At 37.3% G+C, this 18977-nt stretch overlaps 3 protein-coding genes across 20 annotated transcripts; 1 reads left to right on the top strand and 2 right to left on the bottom strand.

Moving 5' to 3' along the window:
- Positions 1-113: 113 nt before the first annotated feature.
- Positions 114-9182, top strand: LOC116770753 (acid phosphatase type 7). Of its 3 annotated transcripts, none has more exons than XM_032662352.2 (10): positions 114-545; positions 1615-1809; positions 3427-3548; positions 3907-4091; positions 4772-4972; positions 5237-5355; positions 6359-6491; positions 7728-7789; positions 7951-8042; positions 8604-9182. In XM_032662352.2, the coding sequence occupies exons 1-10, from the start codon at positions 425-427 to the stop codon at positions 8676-8678; spliced, it is 1305 nt and encodes a 434-aa protein (XP_032518243.2). In that variant the 5' UTR covers positions 114-424; the 3' UTR covers positions 8679-9182. The 3 variants fall into 3 exon arrangements, with proteins under 3 accessions (XP_032518243.2, XP_032518242.2, XP_032518241.2); XM_032662351.2 differs by lacking the exons at positions 5237-5355; positions 7728-7789; positions 7951-8042; positions 8604-9182 and adding exons at positions 5073-5191; positions 6854-6915; positions 7014-7102; positions 7171-7445 and having other exon boundaries at positions 116-545; XM_032662350.2 differs by lacking the exons at positions 7728-7789; positions 7951-8042; positions 8604-9182 and adding exons at positions 6854-6915; positions 7014-7102; positions 7171-7445 and having other exon boundaries at positions 127-545.
- Positions 8670-11724, bottom strand: LOC116770755 (uncharacterized). Of its 3 annotated transcripts, XM_032662356.2 has the most exons (4): positions 11007-11724; positions 10787-10939; positions 10655-10704; positions 8670-9991 (listed from the first exon to the last, which is right to left on the bottom strand). In XM_032662356.2, the coding sequence occupies exons 1-4, from the start codon at positions 11017-11019 to the stop codon at positions 9650-9652; spliced, it is 558 nt and encodes a 185-aa protein (XP_032518247.1). In that variant the 5' UTR covers positions 11020-11724; the 3' UTR covers positions 8670-9649. The 3 variants fall into 3 exon arrangements, with proteins under 3 accessions (XP_032518247.1, XP_032518246.2, XP_061376763.1); XM_032662355.2 differs by having other exon boundaries at positions 8670-10704; positions 11007-11720; XM_061520779.1 differs by lacking the exon at positions 11007-11724 and having other exon boundaries at positions 8670-10729; positions 10787-10923.
- Positions 11725-13889: 2165 nt separating this feature from the next.
- Positions 13890-18306, bottom strand: LOC116770849 (speckle targeted PIP5K1A-regulated poly(A) polymerase-like). 14 transcript variants are annotated; one of them, XM_032662486.2, is made up of 6 exons: positions 18267-18306; positions 16730-16856; positions 16626-16664; positions 16252-16497; positions 15704-15859; positions 13890-15592 (listed from the first exon to the last, which is right to left on the bottom strand). In XM_032662486.2, exons 3-6 carry the CDS (start codon positions 16651-16653, stop codon positions 14043-14045), a joined length of 1980 nt encoding a protein of 659 aa, XP_032518377.2. In that variant the 5' UTR covers positions 16654-16664; positions 16730-16856; positions 18267-18306; the 3' UTR covers positions 13890-14042. The 14 variants fall into 14 exon arrangements, with proteins under 14 accessions (XP_032518377.2, XP_032518372.2, XP_032518378.2 ...); XM_032662481.2 differs by having other exon boundaries at positions 16741-16856; positions 18267-18302; XM_032662487.2 differs by having other exon boundaries at positions 16784-16856; positions 18267-18284.
- Between the last annotated feature and the right edge of the window lie 671 nt (positions 18307-18977).

Below are 18977 nucleotides of genomic sequence, written 5' to 3' on the forward strand. Positions count from 1 at the left end.
GATTTGAATGCTATCTCATCAAACTAAAATTTGCTTAAGAAAATATTTGGCTTTTTGAATTATAAAGGTTGCTAATTAAAAATTATTATTATAACAATTCATCTGTCTTTAAAATAAATAACAAAATATATTTTTATCTATTAGGTACATATTCGTCACTGTAATCTTCATACAAACAAATATTCGTGCCAATGACATTTGACACTTGGCAGTTGACTTCTGACAATTGTTTTCATTGTAATTTGTAGGATGATTAGCGAATAACGACTTTAACTGCGATCTGTGCCTGTGCAAACATTGAACGAACATGAAACAATATTAAATTAGTGTTAATACGGTGCGGGCGAATTCTGTTTTATTTTGTTTTCTACAATTCCAGGATCTCATCAATGATTTATCTCTTGCATCGATTAAATTGAACAAAATGAAATTGTTAATTTTTGTTGTTGTTATAACTTTATCGAAAGCCAATAAAACTCCCCGCGTTAGTCCCGGATACGATTGTGATTATTGCCAACCAGAACAGATTCATATTTCCTTTGGATGTAAGTATCTTTTTTATTTGAACCGTTTCAATTGTTGTAAATGTGTTATGATTTGAACAATGAAACTGTGTCGTCTAACAAAAGATTTGTAGAATTATTTCTAAAGTTAATAAAGTATATTAATTAAAAAAATATATTTATATTTCCTGTTTTTAATTTATTTTACCTACTAATAATAGTCCACCAATTATTTGTAAGTGTATATATTTTTTTATTTATATCTAAACAAAGAGACATCAACAGGAAAAAATAACACAATATTATATAATATAAATTAATATTTATTTAAGAGAAATGTATTTTATTTAATAAAAATAATATTTTTTTATGAAAATTTATTTAAATATCTAGCAGACATGTGTTCAGTATAGGTATAAGTATTGCGGTTGTTTTTATATAAAATTTTAAACTCATATATATATATACATATATATATCTTACTCTGCATGTGATATATGTTGATAATTCTATATAAATTAGTATATAGAAGACACAATTCTGTAATGTTTAGGTAAATATATCAAGTTTGAGAAGTTCGTGCAGCTTATATCTCCAATGACATAGTGTTTTTAATATTTTTTAGTTAAGTGTGACTAATATTTTAAGCTAAGTCAAGACATATCATGTCTTTCTTTGTTACATTAATTCCTTTCCTGATAAAATTGAAAAACATTTAAGCCGCTGTAAACATATTCAGTTGATCCGACTGTGACATCCCGAGTGACCTCTACAGATAACACAGTTCTAACCCACAACATATAACTCACACTAAACATTTCAAGTCTCATTGTTACTAGAATTAAAAAATTCAAATCAATATGCAACAATTTTTTAAATATATTATATGATTATTTTCCATTCAAACTGAAATAAAAACAACAGATCCTAATTTTTAAATGATTTTCAAATAATTTGAGAATAATTTTTGTGGAAAAACATTTCAAATATAGTAGTATGAAGCCAAATGCAGCAGAACCAACTACACATTTTTTTACTTATTAGGAGATTTACGAACACAAAGAAAACTAGCTATCGTTGAAGGTACATTAAATATGTCTTCATCCAACAGCCAAAACCAACGACATAGTGGTAACATGGACAACATTCAATGACACTCAAGAGTCACGAGTACAGTATGGGGTGGGGGTCATGGACCAGGAGGCCGTGGGCTCCAGCACCGTGTTCACTGACGGAGGAAGGAGGAAGAGGACCATGTGGATACATCGCGTCCTGTTGAAAGACCTCAACTTTAATACTAGATATGGTATGTGACTGGTTGCAGTGCATAGTATAGTATTTAAATGATACCAAAGTCCCGTTTTAACATACAATATGTGTATGTCATACGTCTTACAAAGCATGTCTGCGTAACAATGGTTTCTTTAAAGTATAATAGTTGACTTTTTAATTAGCCATTATTTAAATTAATTGTAAATATGTTTTTTCTGAAAAAAAAAATACTTCCATTTAGTTAATAATGTTCCTATTAATGAAGTTATGTTGAAAGTTATAAGAAGTTATTAAATATTTTTCCATCCACAATATATTTTGTATCGACTCGTTCAAGTCCTGAGTGTAGTAGGTGTTTCTGTCATGACGTCTCTAGTAATATTTAGCTCTGCATTACATGAGGTGTTTCTAAATATTCAATGTGTTTATTATATTGTATATTGTTGAAGAGAATATCATCAGGTGTAAATTACTACACCTCGTAAACTTCATCATTTTATAACAAGTTTACTCACTCGATATACTCCTGGGCGATCTGATAATACTAAAACAAAAATACTTTTTTTTACAATTAAGTGTAATGTGAGGAGTGAATTGAGTGGTTACGTTTTGAATAAAACACGCTGATCAATAGTATCTCAATTCATTCAGTCAATATGAATCCAGACGCCGTCACAAAAAAATATATTTTTTTTCTGGTTTTAAGGAAGGTATCATTTAAAAATTCTAAAAACGTTCATATTTAATGTACACGGTCGGGCCAAAGTGTGGTCACCTACATAGAGAGGCACAAAATAAATACCATTTAAATGCGAGAGGTTCAATAACTTGTCTAAATACTTGTTTATCAATACACATTATTTGACATGTGTCCATCATGAGTAAACATCCTGATTTAATGGATTGAATGTGGCGGCTGTTTTATCTCATGTCAAAACTGTGTCATTGATTCATTCCGTTATAAGTGGAGCTTTTAATTATGAGATACTTTTTACTTTAAATTTTTAATATAAAATTTTTGGTAGGGAACATTTATAAGGTAATTTGCGCTATAAGTGAATACTAATGAACAATGAGTAATAGTTGGCACGTGGCTGATAAATTTCTGCAAAACATAGCATGTATCAATTGTAACAATGTTTGGACGGCAGTCAGACGGTGGCTGCCGGGAGTCGCTGGGTTTGGTGATGGCTGGGGAATCGAAACAGCCAAGAAAAATTTCCTTCTGGATATTTTAAAATACGATGTATATGTTATGTATAGTGAATACGTATGTTGAATACTTTATCCTACTAGGCCTCTTGTGTCATAATGACGAAACTTTAAGATGATGAACGGACCTTTGTTTCTCTTATACGAGAAAACTACTCGACGGATTCTCATGAATTGTTTAAAAGTATGTAGCGTAGAGATCAGAATGAGACATTGACTGTAACCTGTACCGGAAGGACAGGTCATAATAGATATATTTAGTCTGAGCCCTATTCCACAGGCCATGCAGACTAAGTCGCGTGTAACATCTAGTATCTTACATAATTCGTTAGTAATTTCGTTACGTTATGCATTACCTTTGACTCATCTCTTTACTATAATCACTTCCTGTTCATATTAGGTGTGTTGAACTGATCCGTTTGATTAATATCCTGTTCAGTATATCACGCGGGGTCGGTGTACGGTTGGTCGGAGCAGTTGTCGTTCAAGACTCCGCCCCAGGGCGAAGACTGGGTGGTGAGGGCCGCCGTCTACGGAGACATGGGCAGCAAGAACGCGCATGTGAGGACACAGACATACACTCACTCCCTAAGTTATATTCATCACCAAGAGAAATAATCACAACTGCGAGTAAAGACTTATACACGAGATCAGTGAACATTAGTTCATAAAATAAATAACATACACTACACTCTTTATAATTAAAACAGAAAGGGAATCAATCGGTTAAAATTTTGCTGTAATAGAAACTGAACCTAGATAAATAGAAAATAGGAAATTGATTTTACGACTTTCATAACACTACAAAACAGTTGACTTGTGTGCGGACCAAGGTTCCAAGAAAACATAGTACAAATTAAAGAGCAGACACGTATGTATACGTGGAATAAAGCTCAAGGTTCATGTTGGCTGGTTGCAGTCGCTGTCGTACCTCCAGGACGAGGCCGAGCGCGGCCACTTCGATCTGATCCTGCACGTGGGAGACTTCGCCTACGACATGGACACAGACGACGCGCTCGTGGGAGACGAGTTCATGAGGCAGATACAACCGCTGGCGGCCGGCCTGCCCTACATGACCTGTCCGGGGAACCACGAGTCCAAGTAGTTAGTACCTACGGTTACTCAAACTAGCAGGAGACCAGAGGCTGATAAGATATATTCAGAATGGAAACTGGAGACGCGCTCTGGGTAGCGTAATGAAGGAAACTATTAAGACTCGGTATAAACAACATCACGCGCGCAACGACGGAATGAGTGGCAGTAGCGTTATAGCACAGATACTTTCTAGACATAACACACATTTATTTATTTATTTATTATTTATGGATAGCCAACATTTAAAAGATGTTGACCAAAACGAACTTTTTTACTCGCTTTTGGTTTATTTCTTTGAATTTTTTTATTTCTTTGAACATTGAAAAGTTTTTCATTACTTAAGGAGTTATCCAAATAGTTTTATGATACTTGTCTGTAAGCTGCATTCAGACACTGATACAATGGACTCGTTAATCCACTCCCTAATCTTTTTTTAATATTTTTGAATGTTCTCGTAAAAAACTATTGCAGAAAAGAAAATATTGAAATAGTCAGTATATTTTAAATTTGTCAATAGTATTTTGCTATCAAATCTCATGATTCATTGTTCATATTCTTTTATTAATCCAATATATGACCTTGCTTGGGACAGCCATCCGGACTACTGAATGCCATACATAGATTAACTAGGCTTTACCGGCGGGGACATCATAAGAAGGTTGAAGTAACCCCTTCTTCCTAACTTGCAGCAACTTCAGTAACTACCGCAACAGATTCTCGATGCCGGGCGACTCTGAGAGTATGTTCTACTCCTTCGACCTGGGCCCGGTCCACTTCGTGTCCATCTCCACGGAGTTCTACTACTTCCTCAACTACGGCTTCAAGATGGTCGCCAACCAGTTCTACTGGCTCGAGGAAGATCTCAGGAAGGCCAACGAACCGGAAAATAGGCAAGACATCCTGTGATCGGTTCGGTGTAGCTTCGGTTCTGTTACTGTCGTGAACATAGTCTAAATGCTCAGCTTCCTGTTAAAATACAATAACTGTCAGATCCCTTCGGCCGTGGGTCGTGATGCTCGGTCACCGGCCCATGTACTGCAGCGACAGGAGACTGGTCTGCTACGACCGCTGGCTCCCCAACCGCGTAGGGCTGCCCTTCCTAGGTTGTGGTGAGTTTGGCGTGTGGCGTGTGGTGAGCGTGTATGGTGTTTCAGGCGGGCCCGGCCTTGGCTCGTGATGTTCGGTCACCGGCCCATGTACTGCAGCAACTCGGACGACGTGGACTGCAGCGTGGAGTACACACGCAAGGGCCTGCCCTTCCTGGGCCTGTACAGTGAGTTCTCATCCTCTGAGCATCGTTCTAAGACGCCTCTTTAACTATCTCTCTGCCGGCACCACAGGTCCTTCCCAATAACGATTCTCAATCCGTGTCGTATTCAATTTTCTTTCATTGTTAATTATAAAGCTGTATCAGCAGGAGGCCGTGACATCCGCCGCGTCATAGCTACTGTTCATTACGCGCCTTACAAAGTTTTTTTCTTTCGTCGGGTTCGAGTTTGTTGTCCGGAGAAGTCTTAGGGAGCAAGTTTTTAAATGTTTCCTTGAAATTTGGGCCAAGTACGACACGCCCAAACTGTTGTCGTATTGGGTACCCGGTCAAAGAGAGCGGTGAGGTCCTCCGCTTGCTTTCAGCGGCAAGTAATTAGTCCTTACCTTAGCGGCTAGTGGTCTGCGATAATAAAAGAGGTCGTAAAAAAAATCCAATGCACACTCCAAAGAATATCCTATAGAAATCCGAAAGGCCTGTTGCATTTCATCTAACCGAGCTGTGATCATCGATGAGCCTTTTTGTATGTTTCTTAACGTAGTTTTAATCAGTGCGACGATATTTGACAATGCCTGGTCACCTGACAGCAGTATTCCACACCAGACCAGTCTGTGCTTTGTATAGAATAATAACAAGGCTGCTTTCTTTGTAATCGGACGGTTGAGGATCTTCTGGTGGACATTACAAACTTGCGCGGGAAAGCCTTAGAGAACAACGGTGTAGGTCGTTCACCTTACGATGTGAGAGATACACTTCCTCCCATCACACGTAGAGCATATTTAGAATTGAACAGTTTGCCACCATCCGTGTTGCTCCCACTTATAATTTGGTCTTCAAGAAAAGACTGAACAAGCTTTATGTGAATGCACTAATCCTTGATGACTACGTTTCTACACCACCCGAGGGGACGGAACCCAACACTAACTATCTCATATTTTATTTACTCACCACACACCTTTTCCTCCACATCTATTCTAAAGCACTGACAGATATATATTTGCTATGTAAGGTCTGGAGCCCCTGCTGAAGGAGTACCACGTGGACCTGGTGGTGTGGGCCCACGAGCACAGCTACGAGCGGTCGTGGCCGCTGTATGACGGACGAGTCTACAACGGGACGGAAGGAGCGTACGTCAACCCGCGGTGAGGATCGACCGAACTTTGTGGCCTGTGTATATCGAGAACCCTTTTGTTGCGTACGAAAGATAAATCAGCAGGACGGAACTATCTTACTTAATCTCAAAATTACCTTAAATCGAATCCTTCATCGAAATTTGAGATCGAGAGTTACCTCTCGAGATCTCTGGAGTGCTTAAAAATTATTCTCAGCTTCCATGACTCGCGGTAAGTCAAACACACTATACTAACTCTGTACACTCTTTCCGTGGCACGTTGTTTGAAGTTAATATTATCAATTGACATTTGCTCACTCGGCTTCTTTTAGTTGTTTTTCTCTTCTATGATTGCTGTTTTTCTATGTTCAATCTCTCCCTCCCCTCCTCTAGGGCCCCGGTCCACGTGGTGACAGGTTCCGCCGGATGTCAGGAGGACACTGATAAATTCCAACGTAAGTGCAGTTTGTATACAGCCAGCATGTTGAGCCAGGGTAGTGTTGTCGGTGTAGAGGGTCGGGCTGTGTCTAATCGGTGAGGACTGCTTTACCAGGAGTCCCCCCGGAGTGGTCCGCCTTCAGGTCCAGCGACTACGGCTACACCAGACTGGCGGCCGACCGCACCGCCATACACATACAGCAGGTGGGGAACGCGGCCTTCGACAGTCGTCCGATACACTAACATTTGTGTAAGGAGAATATTGATTACAGGTGGACGTGGACCTGAGGGGCCAGGTCATAGACTCCTTCACCATCGTGAAGGACCGACACGTGCCCTTTGATGTGTGACATATTGAAAACGAATTGAATAGGTCACGCGGCCTGTGATGTCTCCAGTCGTTTTATATCTCTACTGAATCTCAACTATTTCCAAAGAGCGTGATATATCAATAAGTATTTAGGTCTTAATGTCTAACACAGTTCTAACAATGTTAATTGTGAAGGTGTGCGTCACATATCGTATACAAATAAAGATTTTAAACTGATGAGTGTTTTATTTTTCATTGAAGGTCCGCCATTATCTTAATTATTCCTAGTAAAATTTTACCGCTAAAATTATCAAAGCGAGGCGTTTAAATCTTACTTATGGAAGAGCCGTAATCGTTTCGTATAAAGTAATCCTCACAATGTTAGTTAACATGCATGCAATAATTGCTCTAACGATATCACCGGACCCGGTGGCGGCTCAGTCGCCCTTCTCCGAGAGTCTTCCTCAGCTCGTGGACTGTCATAATAGAATTGAGATCAGTGTGATGTATGTGTTGCAGCGCGCCCACACACCTGGTGACCGGCTCCGCGGGCTGCCAGGAGGGAAGAGATCACTTCAAACGTATGTGTCGATTGTCAAGACCGGACGCCTCATATGGCTGTTTAAATCTCCCCCAATATTATAACAATCCGTCACCAACCTGAACTCTAGCATTTAGACAAATATAAATCTGTTACAATACCCAGTTAGCGTGAGTGCGGCAATAATGCGACATTTTCCAGACGATCCGGCCCCGTGGTCCGCGTTCCGCTCGCAGGACTACGGCTACACGAGACTCAAAGTTTACAACAAGACGCATGTTCATATCGAACAGGTAAAACACTCGGACACAATTAAAACAATGACACGACTCACGAGTAAAATTAGTTTAAGAATTACCACAAGTAGGCGTCGCCCGCGGCTCTGTTCGTAACCCTTTGTGAAATACTCGTATCATCATCATCGGGTTTTTTGTGTCCATGGAACTACGTCAGCTTGCATTACGATTAGAACAATAATTTCGCAAAACGGCCTTTAATCGAAGAAATAATAGCGTAACAACAAGCGGACATATTTTGTCAAATTGTATTTTTTACATAGGTAATGAATGTACTTTGGTTGAATGTTTTAAATATGGCCTTCATCCGTGCAAAGACGTGCACAGTATATTCTGCCAATGTCGTCTAGAGTGGTGGAGACACGATCCGGGATTAACTTAGGGATCACACACAAACAACAGCAAAGACTCGGTATTTAAAGGACGGAGATGAATATACTTTAATTGTTATGAATGAAAAATTGAAATCTCCAACAGACACTTAAATTTTATTTTTAATACAGATTATGGAAATTTTATATAAGATTCTTTTATCTACTTACGGTTTTGTCTTTACAGGTATCCGTGGATTTGAATGGACAAGTAATAGACGCCTTCTGGTTAATAAAGACAAACAACACAACGTTTTTATGAATAATTACTTTATTCATTCTAATATAATTAATAGATACTCTATTAGTATTAGTACTTACAATTAGTAGTATTGGCTCTTTTACATATGTTGTGGTGTGATCAAAATAATTTTAGAAGTACAGAATAACTGCCTCTCGCGTACATATACTTAGTAGCTGAATTAAATATATTTTTAATATCCCAACATTAATAAACGAAAGCTTTCTGTCATGACTTCTTTGTGATATTTCAATTAAGATATTATGTCGCTCTAAAACCTAAATATAAATAGTTAAATAAAAAATATAAATACGTCACAAATTTTAACCAACATTTATATTTGAATGTATAAATTATAAAGTTTTATTTTACAAATTAAAGTTTCGGGAACCATAGCGTAAAGGTTGTCGGAGTAGTGTTGTAATATGTAATATAACATAGTAAAAGTTAAAACGTAGGTAAATAACAAGCTTTACACAACTCAATTATTTATTCTCAATAAATTATGATTTATGATCAATATAATTTGTATTTCCTTACACTATTAATGTTCTGTTTTATGTTTGTAACATGTATTTACAATTGAATATTGTTCACACGACTTCACCTCAAAGTCATAGACATTAATATTAAAGTAGCGTAGTAACGTTACGATAACCGTTGAATTAATTAAATTTTTGTAGAACCAATAGAAAAACAGACAGAGGCTCATGTTGCTACACGCATTATATGGTTTAGTGTTGCTGTCTTAATTGTGTGTAATGATTACGATCATACAACTAACTTGAAGCAATTCATATTTTGAGTGACATTACGCCAAAGTAACTGAACCAACACAAAATCACAACAGCCAGTAAAATATAAATACAGAGCTTGTAAGAGTAAGATCCGACTTTGTAATTAAAACTTATTATAAGTTTTTTCGTGAATAGCTTTAGTGACATGTCAAGTTATATTCTCTGAAAGGATGTCCAAACTCAAACGGCAACATTTTATGTTTGAGTCTGTTGTTTCTTCTGGAGCTGACTTTTAAGATGTTGTACATTTTGTTTATTTCTCTGATTGAGTTGAAATTTATTTTTATTATTATTGAATCTCTTCTGCACCCCCTTGAGACGCACTCTGTGACCGTCTCTACTGACGGGAGGAGGGTTATCAATTGTTCTAAATAACAATTTTTTCAGGACAGCTTTCTCATGATTGTTATCAAAATCTGAAACGGCATTTCTAAATTTATTCATAACATGTTGGAACAGTTTAGGATGTACGCGTACAGCACAGTTCCTGCTTTGCTCGAAGGGATCCTGAACACACATGGCCGTGTCCAGTCTGAGCTGCTGACAGAGATTCTGAGATATATTTCTATGATAAAAGGAAAATTCTAATGGGACTGTTTTCACATCGACAAATAATTCCCTTTCAATAGCACAACCTAAATATAAAGAAATTACATATTTGTCAAATTTAAAAGTGTGGTAAAACTTAAAAAACCCCTCCAATAACTGGAATAATGTTTGGTCAGTGGAGATTTGATGTTCTAATTCATTAAATGCAAGATTCCAATTATTTATCAGGAGCTCGGTAGAGTTTTGCTGTAGTGTTATAACAGGCGGCACAAGACCTATCTGTTGCAAATAAAATATAAGCATCAAAGTCAAGCAGTAGCTAGGCATCAGATTGGTGCCTGTTAAATCATGTATCTTGGACCAATATTTGATGAGAACTGCTAGTTTCAAAACTCTTACATCTAAATTTAAAAAGTAACTTATTAATTTGCTGTTTTGAATTCCTGTAGGATTACTAAAACTAAGATCGCAGTTGCACTGAGTGGGGGTATGGTAAAATTTGAGAATGGGTACTTTTGCATAGGATATTGCAAGCAGCTGTTGAAATTTCCAGGGTTCTTGTTTAAATATATTCTTAGCTTTGAATACGAACGATTTTTCTGGAGGACTGAGCCAACTCGGAAGCTCCACATAACAGTCTAAATCACTCACTTTAATTCCCAATCCTGTTACAATTGATCCGAATGCATGAACTTTGATTCCTACAATAAATGATACATAATATTGCTAACTTGAATGGTTATTGGTCTGTAAGTCTACGTATGAATCTTAATGAATACTGACCATCCCAAACTTTGTTCAGAGCATTGTAGACATCGTCAAATAACGTTTGCAATCTCAGCACCTCTTCTTTAGTAAGTCTTACGTGTAATAAAATTTCTTCTACTTGCTGTTCAAAGTCGCCCTCAAAAGTTAATTTTGATGTGTCGAGAATATCTGAATTAATATATATTGTTAATATCTCAGTATGTCAGCAGTAAAATATAAGTTAAAAATTAATTACCTTGGGCCTCCATTTAGTTTATGTTTGCTTGGGTTTCAGTTAACAAATTTATAAGATATTTTAATATCATATATTCATAATGAATGTTTCTATATTTTCTTGTTTACAAATGTTCATCGGTGTTAAGACTCATAACCGAACGTTCAATGTCATAACAGATTCCACAGGTTAATACTTGCCATAGAGTTGAATATGATTCTGTAGAGGTTGACGATTATAAGGATGTAAAGCCTTGTAGTGGAAAAACTTATATATAATTAAATTTAAGGATTTATTATTTTAATTGTGAGATGTCGTGAGGCCGAAGGATGGAGTAAAAGTGAACTCTGAACTAATATAATGTCGTATTCTATTATTGTGAAAGCTGACTCTATGGACCTGCATGTTGATAAACATCAATGTTATATGAAAATTTTTGTGTTTAAGTATGATTACTTCAATAGCCTACGTTATTACTATACTGTGCGAGGATTTATGATTGGACAACTGTTAACACTCCGTAATTAGCGTGACGATGCCTCCTTATAATATATTAATGCTACTCTATGTGGTCTTTAAGAAGTATTCTCACATTACATTAAATTATCTCTTTGGATGTAGTATATTTAGATATAATATAGGTTCTGTTCCGTTTTTTATCTCTTGTTATAAATTTTGTTTGTTATTAATCTTGAATTATATTTTTTGTGAATGTAGTGGAGATGGTTCGGGAAAGCATGGATTGTGGTCGGGTATAGTAAGTATCGGTTTAACTCATGTCTCGGTTATTCAATCGTATTCATTGTAATAACATGGAGGCTATAAGTATCTGTATTAAAATATACATAAACATTATTAATAAAAAAAATTATGTATTTTTAACAAGCTTTCATGTTTACTATAAAATCAGTATATACTATTATATACTAAAGGTCATACAGATTACACAGTAGCGTTCAACTTTTAATGGGTGACAAACGGTAGGACTTTGGAGGAAGGATATCACGATGCTCCTTAAATTATATTTTTGCAGTTATCATAACCAAAGTCAAACGACCGTGGTCAGCCAGTCAGTTTATTTATAAAATCATTTTCAATGTCATGTTAATTCTTAGGTCATTTTGAACAATTAAAAATTTAAAGATATTATTTACAACTAAAGATAGACTAATTATAACTTTTGTCATATTCTTAAGGGATACTTTTGCTAAAAGTGTTACTTCCACAAAATGAAGTCTGTTCAGAGGCAAAATAGGATAAAAATCACTCGTAGTGACCATTAAAGTTATTTACGATTGGTAGCAAACTTGTGAGATGCGACCTATTACGGCTGACCGAAATCTGAAGCACTCTTGACATATTTTCGTTATATGCACTTGTATCAAGGACGCTCAACATCTTTAATTCACACTAAGGGATGGTCTTTAATGTTCTTAAATAATATTAGAGTGTTTTATTTATATTTCAATGGGTTAAAGTGACTCTTGCAAATGCCCTCTGTCGTACGTTAACAGCGCGCCATTCCCGCCTCAACAATCAAACGATCTTATATTGAAATGAAACTAGTATTATTCGGATTTACTACGCGGATTTTATTATTTAAAAACTACATAATCCCTACGTTTCGGTTACTTTACAGCAACCGTGATCACGGGCAGACGAGGTGTGAATGTCTGTCAGTTGGTCCTTGTTATTTATCATCTACGGCCATCGATTTCTTAATTTTCTGGCGTACCGCTCTGGATGCCGGCAGAATGCGCTTAATGGTAACTCACACCACCACCCTATCCAGTTAGCTATCGTTGGCAAATCTTTGTTACAGAGAGCCCAACACCTTTGTGATGCTGACCACCTAGAGGCCGAGCTGCAGCATGTAAAACATGCTCTCACCATCAACAACCTGCCCGTGCCTCGCCAGCGTCGCAAGAACCACCTGAAGCCACCCACAGTTGAACGACAACCTGCGATACTACCATATGTGAAAGGAGTTACTGACAGAATAGGCAACATTTTGAAGAAGGTTTCCATTAAAACTATTTACAAACCACATAAGAAAGTGAGTCAATTCTTGAGACCAATCAAGAGTAACATTCCTTTGCAACAAGCGGGTGTATACAAACTCGATTGTGACTATGGCTTGTCATACATTGGACAGACGAAGAGGAGCATCGGTACAAGGGTTAAGGAACACATCTCAGACATCAAAAACAGGCGCGCGTAGAAGTCAGCAGTGTGTGAACACACAATGGACAAACCAGGCCACTACATTCGGTTTGATAAATCTCAAATCCTCGCTCGGGAAGACAAGTATATACCGAGATTAATTCGCGAGGCTATTGAAATTAAAAAACATCCCAATTTCAATAGAGAAGATGGCTGGAATCTATCAAACACCTGGGACCCCGTTCTTAAAAATATAAAATCCCATGTCCGTAACCACACCCCAGGACATCAAGACACCGTGAGCGCATTCTGCCGGCATCCAGAGCGGTACGCCAGAAAATTAAGAAATCGATGGCGGTAGATGATAAATAACAAGGACCAACTGACAGACATTCACACCTCGTCTGCCCGTGATCACGGTAGCTGCAAAGTAACCGAAACGTCGGGATTATGTAGTTTTTAAATAATAAAATCCGCGTAGTAAATCCGAATAATACTAGTTTCATTGAAATGAATACTCGCGAAAATCTTAGATCTTATATTGTTTGAATTTAAAATAACATATTTGTATGTTTTGTTATAAGCAACAACAAACATTCTGAGCACTTCTTAGAATCCAATATGAATTTATCTTCGTTTGAGGAGATCATTTGAACTGTTTACGAACTTTGACTAATCCTTTAAAAAAATAAACCGAAAGCGTAAATGTAAATGAAAGGCCTGGACGCGAGGATCTCTCGGTTATGTAAAAAAGAAATATATTCACGATCCCTTACATCTAAAACACGATATTTCTAAATATGTATAGCACGCACTGAATCATGATTCCCTTATTTGTTTATCACCTTTAATGTCACCTCTGCGTTACGTTAATGGCACTTTGGTCTCGACACTTTATGTCGTGTCGTCGTGTGTCTCGCTCGTGTCGTTGGTGGGGCTGGTCTCCTGATCAGCTCCGCCCTGTCTCTCCCCGCCCAGGGTCACGTCCAGTTCCGTCTCTTTGTTCTCCTTGCCCTCTTTATCTTCCTTTAATTTCTTCTTTTCCTTGGGCTTCAGGTAAGGTTTCAGTAAGTTACCGAACCAATTTTGCATAATATGTAGGAAAAACGTCCCGAACTCCTTAAACACCGCCGCGTCCCCTTCTTTTAATTTAACGGTAGCGTTCGCGTGACTTTCCGAAGTGAAAGCGAGAGTGAGACAGAACTTCAAATTGATTTTTTCCTTTTCCGCGTTCATGATCTCCTCCGTGATCTGCGCCTGCCTCTCCACGAGCCCCAGCCGGGCGGCGTTGTGTGTCTTCGTGTATTGCTTCCTCCTCCATATGGCCCCGGTGACGACCCCCATATATTTGTCTTTCCGTTTCTTCGTCGGTCCTTTATCGTCAGCTTCCAGCTCGCTCAGTTCTATCTTGCACATTTCCATGAACATCCTGAGCATCTCGTCTCTGATGACACTCCGCCGATCCTGACTCTCGATGTTTTGTATGACGTAGGACGATATCGTAGCCTTGAATTCCGTTTTTGCTTTGAGGCGAGGTATCTTCGGTTTTCGCAGGAGGATCGTTCTCAGGAGCTGTCGACAATCTTTCAGTTTCTCCGTGTCATAAGCGAGAGCGGCGAACCGGAAGTAGGCCTGGACCTCCTCGTACAGTCGGCTGCTCACGCACGAGGCTACGTTGTGACACAGTTCGAAGGGGTCCTGCACACATATGGAGGTAGTAAACCTCATGGCCCCCGCGGCGCCGCTCTCTAGGTTACGTCTGTAGAGACTCATCTCGGGCGGCAAGGACGACAGCCTCTTGAACGACTCCTTGGTTATTGGCCGACCCAAGTAAGGGCAGATGACGAGCCGATCGAAATCGAACGTAGAGTAATATTGGAAGAAACCGCCGAGCAGTTCCGGGATGGAAGACGTGTTGGTGGAGGCGGGGAGGCGGTCCAGGCGGTCGTCGAAGGCCACATTCCATCCGTCCACGATCTGGTCGAAGCCCTCCTGCAGCGAGCGGACGGACGGCAGCACGGACACGGGCGGCTGCTGCAGGTAGAACAGGATCATCACCGTCAGAGCGTAGTTGGTGAGGCGGCCGCTGCCGGAGAAGCCATGGACCTTCGCCCAGTACTTGACCAGGACCGCCAACGGCACGAGGCGAGGGTCGGCGTGCAACATGAACGACACCAGTCGGCTATTGTAAGTGCCGAGCGGCGTCTTGAACGTCACGTCACAGTTGGTACCCGTCGGCACGTGGAAGAATTTTACGATTGGCGTGTGGGCCTGAGGAATGGCCAGCACCTCCGCGAATAGTCGCGGCTCCCGGAGCAGCGCGCGCTTGGCTCGACCCACGGCATCGGTGATGCGCTCTGTTCCCAGAGACACGAAGCAGTCAGCGTCACTGCTCTTGATCCCCAGCCCTGTGGTGATGGATCCGAACGGTGTTGCCACGCAGCCTACAAACATGGGACATATGAGACATGGACATCTCAAAGAGTACAAAGGAGAAGAAAAAGTAAGAAACGTAATGCAATTGGCCAGCTAATATTTCCCTGGACTCTTCCTACCGGGCCACAGTGTCCTGAGCGCATCTTGCAGGTCACTGTAGAGCGAGCTGACGGCGCACACCTCCTGCTGGGTCAGACGGACGGCGGAGAGCACGTTGTCCAACTGTTGGTAGAAATCACCAGACAGGTCCAACATCTGCGGTGCGATTATTGACTCTGCAAACAAGAGACATTGTGATCTGAAATATTGTTTATAGGAAAAAAATATCATTACAATTGTGAAGTCAGTTTAATAGATAATTGTTGTTATTGTTACAATCATATCATACCAAGAAGTTTCTTTTTAATCAAAGACGCCTGTAAGGGCACATGAAAATCTGTTTTTATTTAAATTATTTTCAATGATTCATAGGATCCGGCAATAATAAAGTGATAAATTAAATTATTTGTGATGGATGGAAACTTGTAGAACCCACCATTTTTATTCTTCCCTTTTTAGTCTTTTTACCTTGTTCCATGAGCATCAGAGCTGTGGCTCCTTGGGTGAACATTGGATAGATCATTTATCCATTGCATCCTACAATATTTAAAGGTAATTGTTTATTTACCTTTCTGTTTACTTCTTGTGAATTCTCTTTTTGGTGCAGTCGTCTCAAGTTTCCTGTTGTAAGGTTTGATGGTGAGAAATTCCCCATAGTTCACAATTTTTCCTGATCTTTCAATGACTTCCTTGACACTTTCTTCATCAGGAAACAAAACTACGGCATATTTTTTATTGATTTTTTCTACTTTGATTGTGCCATATTGATTAAAAACTTGCATAAGATCCTGGGACTGTGTAAAGCTGGGGAACCCTGAAAAGTACTCATTTACAACAATTAATACAGCATATGTTGAAAACTTATATTTAAAATTTTTTTTTTTTAATAAAAATCAATTGTTTTAAGTTCCAATGTGTCAATTACTTTGAGCTTTATAATACCTGAGACATAAATGCGCTTGGGATCCATGTTGGCAGCTCCTAAAAAAGGAACTTAAATAATACAAATTATAAACATTTACAACCACATCCATAACAACACATACACTTCCGTCACCTGTACTATAATCTTTATAAAATCAAAAACATGATCCTCTTACAGAATGCCAGCTTCAGTCAGAATGTTTCATATCTCACAGGCTTACAGCTTATCGGATTCCCGGAGCTTCTTATCTATCGGCAGAATTTTCGTTATATTAATTAGTGTTATATGTTAATCTATAAGCCATACTCTCTTGTTACTTGGAACCCATTTGTCACAGATATATATGAACAGAATCCAATTGTTTGCATTCAGAAAAGGTGTATTAGTTTTGCTTGCTTCATTGTCAAGATTGTTAATTCAGTACAGATCATGAATCGGAACCCACTGATAACAAAACTATAAACAACGATATAGTACTTGACAACAAAAATATATACATTGAAATAATTAAATGTAATTGTATGTAATATGGGCTCTTAATGTATAGGTACAATTAATTGAACCAAAGGACTCCAATATCATATAAACATAGTTTTGTTGATATTTTTACAACATGGTTGTTTTGGACGGTTTCATTGTTTAAAAATCCTTGACAGTTTTAGTGGTGAAACTATTTTATTCCCGTCATTACTATAAGCATTATCAATATAATGATATGTGCATCACACATTTATAAAGACTTACATGATGTAACTTGAACACAAAACCAACCGAAGAACAAATTCCCCAGAAAAGACAATATTAAGTTATTACCAATAAAGATTACCCTGTTTTGATAAATAATAATGTTATCACCACTACATACCTTCAGTACTTTTTAATTGCGAGATAGAAAAAAAGTTGTCACAAATAATCAACTAATATTTAAACTAATTTATTCTAATAATTGTCTTTTTATATCACACAAAATAACTCACTGACGCAATGAGGATTTAAAACTCCATTTTATGTTAGGGGATATCCCCGAAATCAATTTATATTCTCTTATATTTAATGTTGTCTTAATTTTAATGTTCAGTAAAATGAAATGATATTTTCGTAATACAAATTACAATGTAAAGTTAATGAAAAGCATTATACGATATTATTAAAATATAACGTATCGGTTCTTAAATGTTAATAAAACAATATATATGTTTTAACAAAGTTTTGCATAAAGTTTTGGGAGTATTAGTAAGAAATAATTTACCTTGAAGTTAGCACCTTTTGGAGATGTCTTTTCAAAAATGCTTAAATAGCAAGATTGTAATATACATATCTGTTAGAGGTGGGCGATTATGAGATATTGGCATAATCGATTTATTTTGTCTTACTAATGTTGATAATCGATTATGGGATTAGTAACTAATGTGTTTTCATAATCGAGTGATATTAGTGACAAGAACTACTAATCGTGTTTTCAGTTTTATCATTTATATTTTATCAATCTTTACATCTTGCAATTGGCAGAACTATTAGCGTTAACATCGGTTATTTAAAAAAATATGTCTTAGAAATAGTGATGAAAATAAATTTTATCTAATTATTCCTTTATTGGTCTGATCAATGAACATTATTTAAATAAGAAATAGAAAGTGGAAATAATTGCAACAACATACCACATACAGCATACGTCACATACAATTCAGTATGTCAATGAACAAATGCCAAATAAAATTTTGTAAATTGTATCGCACTACCCTAACTCTATAATCTGCAACAAAAAATACAAATGTCAAAATCAATATTAATTGGAAAATTATTTATCATTTCTTTAGTTATAAAAATAACTAATGAAAAAACGAAAATAATAAACAAAAAATAATTTCGTGGAATATATACCAAAAAATTTCAATTATTATTTCTACTTCATTTGAATAGTTTTAAATATATGTTTCAACACTTATTTCTCTACGTTAATTTTTTTCTTCAATTATACATCTAAAGATAAATTCATTGAACATTAGGACGGAGAAGGGTTGAATTAAATTTAACGGGTATTATAATAAGGTTGGTCATAGAATGGTGAGGAAACAAAGCATTGAAATGTGGGCCGATTAAGCTAGATTGATAAAACCCATCTGAAGTCTCTTAGTTAAGACCATATTTTATCGCTGAACTTTGAATTCCTTAATGATTTTGTATGTAATATTCATATTATTATGTATCGTAATTTATATACCTAAATACATTTGATAAAATAAGATAATTAGAATAAGTGCTATAAGTGAAAAAATGCAAATATATGTATAAATATTTTTTCTATTTAGAAATACAATAGAGTGTTTTTTTATTTTATAAATCTTGTATATCAGATCCAATCATTACAA

The sequence above is a fragment of the Danaus plexippus genome, chromosome 7, assembly GCF_018135715.1.
Source record: "Danaus plexippus chromosome 7, MEX_DaPlex, whole genome shotgun sequence".
Lineage (NCBI taxonomy): Eukaryota > Metazoa > Arthropoda > Insecta > Lepidoptera > Nymphalidae > Danaus > Danaus plexippus.

Bases quoted from the DNA above. Each gene is read 5' to 3' on its own strand.
- LOC116770753 (XM_032662352.2), top strand. From the start codon at position 425: ATGAAATTGTTAATTTTTGTTGTTGTTATAACTTTATCGAAAGCCAAT. The intron at 4,973-5,236 runs GCAAGACATCCT...ATGGTGTTTCAG, and splicing joins GCCAACGAACCGGAAAATAG to GCGGGCCCGGCCTTGGCTCG. The intron at 5,356-6,358 runs GTGAGTTCTCAT...TTGCTATGTAAG, and splicing joins GCCCTTCCTGGGCCTGTACA to GTCTGGAGCCCCTGCTGAAG.
- LOC116770755 (XM_032662355.2), bottom strand. The intron at 10,705-10,786 runs GTCAGTATTCAT...CATTTATTGTAG, and splicing joins TCTGAACAAAGTTTGGGATG to GAATCAAAGTTCATGCATTC.
- LOC116770849 (XM_032662486.2), bottom strand. From the start codon at position 16,653: ATGGATCCCAAGCGCATTTATGTCTCAG. The intron at 16,498-16,625 runs GTATTATAAAGC...AGTACTTTTCAG, and splicing joins CAAGCGCATTTATGTCTCAG to GGTTCCCCAGCTTTACACAG. The intron at 15,860-16,251 runs GTAAATAAACAA...TCTTGTTTGCAG, and splicing joins CACAAGAAGTAAACAGAAAG to AGTCAATAATCGCACCGCAG.